The sequence below is a fragment of the Oncorhynchus gorbuscha genome, linkage group LG26, assembly GCF_021184085.1.
Source record: "Oncorhynchus gorbuscha isolate QuinsamMale2020 ecotype Even-year linkage group LG26, OgorEven_v1.0, whole genome shotgun sequence".
Taxonomy (NCBI): Eukaryota; Metazoa; Chordata; class Actinopteri; order Salmoniformes; family Salmonidae; genus Oncorhynchus; species Oncorhynchus gorbuscha.
The window spans coordinates 26,303,128-26,312,843 of record NC_060198.1 but is presented as its reverse complement, the minus strand read 5'-3'; the positions used below and the strand labels follow the sequence as shown (position 1 = coordinate 26,312,843).

At 49.2% G+C, this 9,716-nt stretch overlaps 1 protein-coding gene across 1 annotated transcript in view; it reads left to right on the top strand.

Moving 5' to 3' along the window:
• Positions 1-6,133: 6,133 nt before the first annotated feature.
• The window catches only part of LOC124015294 (rho GTPase-activating protein 23-like), a 92,310-nt gene continuing 88,727 nt past the window's right edge, over positions 6,134-9,716 (top strand). Inside the window, exon 1 of the mRNA XM_046330446.1 lies at positions 6,134-6,562. Coding sequence (XP_046186402.1) covers positions 6,554-6,562 — 9 coding nt within the window. The 5' untranslated portion in view covers positions 6,134-6,553. The remainder of the gene's footprint in view (positions 6,563-9,716) is intronic.

Below are 9,716 nucleotides of genomic sequence, written 5' to 3'. Positions count from 1 at the left end.
GCCTTTATTGTAGAGTGGCCAGACGTAAGCCACTCCTCAGTAAAAGGCATGTGACAGCCCAATTGGAGTTTGCCAAAAGGCACCTAAAGGAGAAACACGATTCTCTGGTCTGATTAAACCAAGATTGAACTCTTTGGCCTGAATGCCAAGCGTCACATCTGGAGGAAACCTGGCACCATCCCTAAAGATAAACGGAGCAAAGTACAGAGATCCTTGATGAAAACCTGATCCAGAGCACTCACGACCTCAGACTGGGGTGAAGGTTCACCATCCAACAGGATAACGACCCTAAGCACACAGCCAAGACAGCGCGGGAGTGGAAAATATATTTGAGATGAGATTTTTCAAAGTAGCCACCTTTTGCCTTGATGACAGCTTTGCACACTCTTGGCATTCTCTCAACCAGCTTCACCTGGAATGCTTTCCTAACAGTCTTGAAGGAGTTCCCACATATACTGAGCACTTGTTGGCTGCTTTTACTTCACAAATTGGTCCAACTCATCCCAAACCATTTCAATTGGGTTGAGGTCGGGTGATTGTGGAGGCCAGGTCATCTGATGCAGCACTCCATCACTCTCCTTCTTGGTCAAATAGCCCTTACACAGCCGGAGGTGTGTTGAGTCATTGTTCTGTTGAAAAACAATTGCTAGTCCCAATAAGCGCAAACCAGATGAGATGGCGCAAAATGCTGTGGTAGCCATGCTGGTTAAGTGTGCCTTGAATTCTAAATAAATCACAGACCGTGTCACCAGCAAAGCACCCCCACACCATCACACCACCTCCTCCATGCTTCACGGTGGGAACCACACATGCGGAGATCATCCGTTCACCTACTCTGCGTCTCGAAAGGCACAACGGTTAGAACCATAAATCTCAAATTTGGACTCATAAGACCAAAGGACAGTTTCCCACTGGTCTAATGTCCATTGCTCATGTTTCTTGGCCCAAGCAAGTCTCTTCTTATTATTGGTGTCCTTTAGTAGTGGTTTCCTTGCAGCAATTTGACCATGAAGGCCTGAGTCATGCAGTCTCCTTTGAACAGTTGATGTTGAGATGTGTCTGTGAAGCATTTACTTGGGCTGCAATCTGAGGTGCAATTAACTCCAATGGACTTATCCTCTGCAGCAGAGGTATACTCTGGGTCTTCCTTTCCTGTGGCGGTCCTCATGAGAGCTAGTTTCGTCATAGCGCTTGATGATTTTTGCGGCTGCACTTGAAGAAACTGAAAGTTCTGGAAATGTTCGTGATTGACTGACCTTCCTGTCTTAAAGTAATGATGGACTGTCGTTTCTCTTCTTTTGTTTGACCTATTCTTGCCATAATCTGTATACCACCCCTACCTTGTCACAACACAACTGATTGGTTCAAATGCATTAAGAAGGAAAGAAATTCCACAAATTAACTTTTAATCAGACACACCTGTTAATTGAAATGCATTCCAGTGACTACGTCATGAAGCTGGTCCATTGAGACCCAGCAAAGCTGTCATCAAGGCAAAGAGTGCCTCCATTGAAGAATTTCAAATATCAAATATATTTTGATTTGTTTAATTAACACTTTTTTGGTAACCACATGATTCCATGTGTATTATTTCATAGTTTTGTACAATGTACAATGTAGAAAATAGTAAAGATATAGAAAAATCCATGAATGAATATGTATCCAAACTTTTGACTTGTACTGTATGCAAATGTGATATTTCATTTTTGATATATATTTTTTTGTAAATGTGCACATGTCTCTAAAAACCTGCTTTCGATTTGTCATTATGGGGTATTGTGTTCAGATTGATGAGGGGGGAAAACGATATAATCAATTTTAGAATAAGGCTGTAACGCAACAAAATGTGGAAAAAGTCAACGAGAGTGACAATGGCACCCAAGATGATAATACTATATCCGGATACATTTCAAATGCAATGTTAAACCAGAATGTATATTCAGATACTGAAGAAATTCGATAGATTGGGCTTTTTTATGTCAACAACCCGAATTATAGGCCCATATAAAAACAATTTAGTTCAACATTCACCACCTAGACAGGTTTAATGCAATACCCGAAGTATCCACTAGGTGTCACGCTATTCTCAGATAATACATAACCATACAAATCGAAGTCAATGTAACCATAGATCATTATTCCATGATAATACTGCGTCTGTTAGAGCCAATTGAAAACTATGAGTATGTCAAAGAGGTCTAGGAAGATCAAAATTCCCCTGCTCTGATGCCATATTTTTCTACTGTAATTCAATCTTTTGATTGGTGGTAACATTATTGCTTAATGGCATTGGTGCTTCTATTTCCCAATTTGAACACAATCATTACATAATTATAACTCTTGTTGAAGGAAGGTAATATTATCTTGGTTGTTGTAGCTCTAATTTTATCCGTCTATTCAACAGATGATGGTGACGGTCAGAAATCACCCCACAGGACTGAGAGTCTCTAGAATCTTCCTCCCTAGAATCGTCGTCCCTAATTTTACACAAGGTCAATGAGTTTTAAAGGTTGTATTGTTGCATATTGAGGGGGTATAATACATTTCCATTCGATTATAATCTTGGATATTTATTAGCATTTTTTTCTGGATGGTTTGAACCCTTGTCTTCCTCTCAAACTACATGATCAGCTTTTAGTCCAATAAAGGTACGTTTTTTGCCCTGGTGCCCCCCCACACTGCCTCCTCAGCCAGTACTAAAGTTTCTCCCTGACATGTCCATGCCCAGCCAGTCCCTCTCTTGTCAAATATTCTGCATTCCACCGCTGATAATATAATCTAGCACTCTCACTGCAACAATACCCCCCGCTGTTCTATCTAAGAAAGGCTGGAGCTCACACACACACTTCTCAGTTCAAACAGGAATATTGGAATGGCAAGATCAAATGAAATTGAGGCTCTACAAACACTGCGGATGTTGTTCAGGGGGATAAAGGAGGTAGAGAGAGAGAGAGAGAGAGAGAAAGCATTACAGACAATCCACCCTTCCATACAAAGACAAATAACCAAGACAAATAAAAAGTCGGCCCCATCTTTTTAAAATGCTGTTTGATGCCCCCAATCGTTGTCTCCCCTACTCTCACCCCCTAGTCCCCTAATCTCACCCCCTAGTCCCCTACTCTCACCCCATAGTCCCCTACTCTCACCCCTAGTCCCCTCGGCTCACCCCCTAGTCCCCTACTCTCACCCCCTAGTCTCCTACTCTCACCCCTAGTCCCCTCGGCTCACCCCCTAGTCCCCTACTCTCACCCCCTAGTCCCCTACTCTCACCCCTAGTCCCCTCGGCTCACCCCCTAGTCCCCTACTCTCACTCCCTAGTCCCCTACTCTCACCCCCTAGTCCCCTACTCTCACCCACTAGCCTCTCGGCTCACCCCCTAGTCCCCTACTCTCACCCCCTAGTCCCCTACTCTCACCCCCTAGTCCCCTACTCTCCACCCCTAGTCCCCTACTCTCACCCACTAGTCCACTCGGCTCACCCCCTAGTCCCTGACTCTCACCCCCTAGTCAGCTACTCTCACCCCTAGTCCCCTACTCTCCACCCCTAGTCCCCTACTCTCACCCACTAGTCCACTCGGCTCACCCCCTAGTCCCCGACTCTCACCCCTAGTCAGCTACTCTCACCCCCTAGTCCCCTACTCTCACCCACTAGTCCCCTCGGCTCACCCACTAGTCCCCTCGGCTCACCCCCTAGTCCCCTACTCTCACCCACTAGTCCCCTCGGCTCACCCCCTAGTCCCCTCGGCTCACCCCCTAATCCGCTACTCTCACCCCCTAGTCCCCTCGGCTCACCCCCTAGTCCCCTACTCTCACCCCCTTGTCCCTTACTCTCACCCACTAGTCCCCTCGGCACTCACCCCCTAGTCCCCTACTCTCACCCCTAGTCCCCTCGGCTCACCCCCTAGTCCCCTACTCTCACCCCCTAGTCCCCTACTCTCACCCCCTAGTCCCCTCGGCTCACCCCCTAGCCCCTACTCTCACCCACTAGTCCCCTCGGCTCACCCCTAGTCCCCTACTCTCACCCACTAGTCCCCTCAGCTCACCAACTAGTCCCCTACTCTCACACCCTAGTCCCCTCGACTCACCCCCTAGTCCCCTACTCTCACCCCCTAGTCCCCTCGGCTCACCCCTTAGTCCTCTACTCTCACCCCCTAGTCCCCTACTCTCACCCCCTAGTCCCCTACTCTCACCCCCTAGTCCCCTCGGCTCACCCCTAGTCCCCTCGGCTCACCCCCTAGTCCCCTACTCTCACCCCTAGTCCCCTACTCTCACCCCCTAGTCCCCTCGGCTCACCCCCTAGTCCCCTACTCTCACCCCCTAGTCCCCTACTCTCACCCCCTAGTCCCCTCGGCTCACCCCCCCTAGTCCCCTACTCTCACCCACTAGTCCCCTCGGCTCACCCCTAGTCCCCTATTCTCACCCACTAGTCCCCTCAGTTCACCCCCTAGTCCCCTACTCTCACCCCCTAGTCCCCTACTCTCACACCCTAGTCCCCTCGGCTCACCCCCTAGTCCCCTACTCTCACCCCTAGTCCCTCGGCTCACCCCCTAGTCCCCTCGGCTCACCCCCTAGTCCCCTCGGCTCACCCCCTAGTCCCCTACACTCACCCCCTAGTCCCCTACTCTCACCCCTAGTCCCCTCGGCTCACCCCCTAGTCCCCTCGGCTCACCCCCTAGTCCCCTACCCTCACCCCCTAGTCCCCTACTCTCACCCCCTAGTCCCCTACTCTCACCCCCTAGTCCCCTACTCTCACCCCTAGTCTCCTACTCACCCCCTAGTCCCCTACTCTCACCCCCTAGTCCCCTCGGCTCACCCCCTAGTCCCCTCGGCTCACCCCTAGCTAGCATAATACCTATCACACAGTAACCCAGGCAGCATGTCACAGCTATGTTATGTGTCAGTTGAATCAGAATAAGCCAGAACAGGTGGCGGTTTTGTTTTTCAGATGTGGACAGACCGTGGATTCCCCCTGCTTACCAGATTAGCCCATGGTGTTTTTATGTGTAGGATGATTGAGTGGGCTATACGTGTGTTTCATGCAGTGTTGTGGCTGATAGAGAAAATGTGGAGTTTGGCATACAAATTGATGCATGGTATGATCACAAGAGAGACAGAGAGAGAGAGAGAGAGAGAGAGAACTTTTGTTCATTCAGTTTAAATGTTTTATTGTTTATGTCACTTTTGTTTATTATCTACTTCACTTGCTTTGGCAATGTTGACATATGTCTCCCATGCCTATAAAGCCCTTGAATTGAATTGAGAGAGGAGGGTGAGGGGTGGGGGGATAAAGCAGCGGGGGGAAGAGGAGGAGGGAGTGGTAAATACAATAGGGGAGAGGGAAGGGGAGGGAGCTAGACAGAGGATAGACAGAGCAGAGAAAGAGAAAGAAGTAGAGAAGAAAGGAGAGAGAGAGAGAGAGAGAGAGAGCGCGTTTGTGTTTAAGTTTAGCCATAGCCTTCGGTGAGTTGTCCAGTTCCTGTTGTTGGCGGGTGGTGGGGGGAGTTTCCCTCAGCACAGGCTGAGAGGGGAGGGAAACTATAGAAGATGTGTTTTTCCTGACTGACCAAGAATGACCGTGTTTGCCTCTGTGTTTACATGTTTGTGTATATTCACATGTCCTGTAGAATAACAGTTGACCCTTTACTCCCTGTATCACTTTCCCTTGTCTGTATGTGGCAATGCATCACCAAACATTTGTGAGGGAAGCACCATGAAAAACATGCATTCCTTAAAGGGGCACAGGGATCCCTGTAGCCCTCCCCTGCTCTCCCCTTTCCCCCAATCACGGTACCAGGACTACATGTCCCAGCATGCCTCCCCCTTGCAGTGGGTCATAAATCCTGCCAATGGTTTTGTACCAGGAGACCTCTGGTTGGTGTATTCTATAGCAACTTTGGTTTTCACAGAGGCATTAGCCGGACAGCTGGCAGAGGGTTCCTCAGACCTCTACCGGGAGTCACATGGTTTGGCCGGACCAACCCCTTTTCCTCACTCCTCTCTCGCCCCCCTCCCTCCTACTCTCTCATTTGCTCATTCTGGATCTGTGTCGCGCTACAGCGAGAGGGGGAGGGGAGATGGGAAGGAGGAGGGAAGTGGAGAGAAAGAGGAGGGAGGGAAGAGGAGGAAGGGGGCAGCAACAGAGGGGGAGTCGAGGCGAGTGAAAGAGAGAAAGAGAGCGGGAGACCTCTCCCTGTGCAATTCTGCTATCCGTGAGAGAGGTGAAGATTCCACACACGCCCTGTTTCCCCCCGCAGCTCCACGGAAACAAGCAGAACGACAGAAGACCGAGGAAGGACAAGAGAGGAGAGACTGGCAGGATAAGCACAGGCTGTCAGAGCCACAGAGAGGAGGGAGAAGGAGCGGGGTATAGACGGGGAGAATCATGCCTCTCCAGAGGGTCGCCGCCGCCCGCTGCTTGGCTGCCTTGCCTATTTGAGGAGAGGAGGATCGCAGTTGGGAATACTGAGCCAAGAACGCCGAAGGGGAGCCAAGGAGACGCCGGTGATTCTGTACCATGAGCGGGAACAGGAGGAGGGAGGAGGCTCGCTGAAAACATGGACCAGGTGAGGAGAGGAAGAGAGGAGAAAGGAGGAGCAGAGGGACAGGGAAACGCCGCGTAGTACCTACACACACAATACACGTACCTTACACACACTAAACACACAGTAGACCCTCCGATTCATTCATGACATCCACCCCACCTATTTCCGGTCCCAACACCCCCGGCCTCCGGGTAAAAACAAACAGCACAGCATGCTTCTTCTCTGCTGCTACTACCATATCTGCCCCCCCCCCCCCCCCCCCCGATACTGCTGCCTGTCTCCATCAGGCTGAGGGGCGGTGGGGTGCCGTGCCGGGGGGGAGGGAGCCACCGGGTGTGCCTGTCGTCAAACAGCCACCACCAGCATCCAGGCCTCTAGAGGGTTGACAATACCACTCAATACTATGCATTTTCTCCCAGATATGTACTGGGATCAACAATACACAGAGGAGAGCGATGACTTGCGTTGGCAGTGTAAACATATGTTTGCCGCGCCAATGAAGCCCTTTTGGATTGAATGGGAGGGAGAGAGAGACAGGGGTGTGGCTGTGGTTAAGCAGAGGCATCCTTGATGATCTCTCTTCACCCAGATCCCTGTAATTAGCGCCGTGTCACATTATCATTTAGCATGGAGGAGGATTGCAACGCTAATCAGGGCCTGACTACGGTTGTGTGCGTCACTGTGTGTGTGTGTGTGTGTGTGTGTGTAACCCATGGACTTTAAAGGAGGGTGTCACTGTGAGGACGCCATGCAACAGGGGCTCTCTGAGGAGGATGCTCAGACAGAGTGGAGTAGAGAGTAGATGGATAGAGATGAGCAAACGCTTTCTCTGAGCTATCCAACCAGGACCGCAAGTTCACTCATAAAAAAAAGAGTTGACTCCCTTGTTTTCCTACATTATTGTCCTAACAAATCACCCGAATGTCCTGAAAAGGTAGGAAAACAATAACCTTCTTGAAGAGTCGGGTCTTTTTTCAGGTCTTGAATTTGTTCAAATGCTCTTTTAAGCTTAAGGGTTACGTTTAGCGGTGAGGGTTTTGGGGGCTAGGGTAGAGGTTACGGGGTGGGGTTACGTTTAGCGGTGAGGGTTTTGGGGGCTAGGGTAGAGGTTACGGGGTGGGGTTACGTTTAGCGGTGAGGGTTTTGGGGGCTAGGGTAGAGGTTATGGGGTGGGGTTACGTTTAGCGGTGAGGGTTTTGGGGGCTAGGGTAGAGGTTACGGGGTGGGGTTACGTTTAGCGGTGAGGGTTTTGGTGGCTAGGGTAGAGGTTACGGGGTGGGGTTACGTTTAGCGGTGAGGGTTTTGGTGGCTAGGGTAGAGGTTACGGGGTGGGGTTACGTTTAGCGGTGAGGGTTTTGGTGGCTAGGGTAGAGGTTACGGGGTGGGGTTACGTTTAGCGGTGAGGGTTTTGGTGGCTAGGGTAGAGGTTACGGGGTAGGGTTACGGAAAATATGATTTTTAACGGTTAAACATTTTGACACCCCCAAAAAGTCCTACAATTTCATGAAAACAAAGCTGCGTGCACGCGTGTGTGTGTGTGTGCGTGTGTAATCTATTCATCCTGTCTATGGGGTCATCATGGTGCATGCATGGTCTGTGACAGTGTGCTTCTATCTGTGTCAGCTGCCCTATGACAGTTTGTGTGCCATCAGCCTTATAGGTGTCTGTGCATCACCTGTTCCTGTGCTCTCTCCTCTTGTTTCTCTTCCACTCCATAGGGATGTTGTGAGAATGAGACATAGGGAGGAACCCAATTAATTACTTAAAAATCATGGATCTTTGTTTTAGATTCCGTCTCTCACAGTTGAAGTGTACCTATGATAAAAATGACAGACCTCTACATGCTTTGTAAGTAGGAAATCTGCAAAATCAGCAGTGTATCAAATACTTGTTCTCCCCACTGTACACTGAGTGTACAAAACATTATCAACACCTGCTCTTTCCATGACATAGACCAGGTGAAAGCTATGATCCCATATTGATGTCACTTGATCAATCCACTTCAGTCAGTGTAAATGAAGGCAAGGAGACAGGTTAAAGAAGGATTTTTAAGCTACGAGACAACTGAGACATGGATTGTGTATGTGTGCCATTCAGAGATTGAATAGGCAAGGCAAAACAAAACATGAACAGGGTACAGTAGTCTGTGCCAGGGGCACTGGTTTGTGTCAAGAATGTTAACACTGCTAGGTTTCTCTCGCTGAACAGCTTACCATGTGTATCAAGAACGGTCCACCACCCAAAGGACACGCAGCCAACTTGACACAACTGTGGAGTCAACATGGGCCAGCATCCCTGTGGAACGCTTTCGACGCCTTGTAGAGTCCATGCCCCGGCGATTTGAGGCTGTACTGAGGGCGAAAGGGGGGAGGGGTTCTTAAATGTAGGGTAGCCTAGTGGTTAGAGTGTTGGACTAGTAACCGCAAGGTTGCAAGTTCAAACCCCCGAGCTGACAAGGTACAAATCTGTCAGTCTGCCCCTGAACAGGCAGTTAACCCACTGTTCCTAGGCTGTCATTGAAAATACGAATTTGTTCTTAACTGACTTGCCTGGTTAAATAAAGGTTCAAAAAAAGAAAATGTTCTGGTACGCTCAGTGTACCTGCTTGTGTGATGCTATCTTTTCTGCTGGCATTCACACATTTAGAGGCGTTTTACATTAGCTGTCATCTGTTTTCATCCATGCCTTAATGACCTGAGGGTGGACGGAGCAGTAGAAATCAGGGAAAGGGCCACCTATGACCCAGCCTTTACCTTGTCATCAGGTAGCCTCCATCACCCCATTAGGGCTTACAGTATAGTCACCTCATACACTTCTATGGCCCTGTCTCTGTCCCTGTCCAGTTGGGGCCTGTGCTTGGACTCTGTAGTCTGGTTGTATCTAATGTTAGGCTGGACTCTGTAGTCTGGTTGTATCTAATGTTAGGCTGGACTCTGTAGTCTGGTTGTATCTAATGTTAGGCTGGACTTTGTAGTCTGGTTGTATCTAATGTTAGGCTGGACTCTGTAGTCTGGTTGTTTCTAATGTTAGGCTGGACTTTGTAGTCTGGTTGTATCTAATGTTAGGCTGGACTCTGTAGTCTGGTTGTATCTGATGTTAGGCTGGACTCTGTAGTTTGGTTGTATCTGATGTTAGGCTGGACTCTGTAGTCTGGTTGTATCTGATGTTAGGCTGG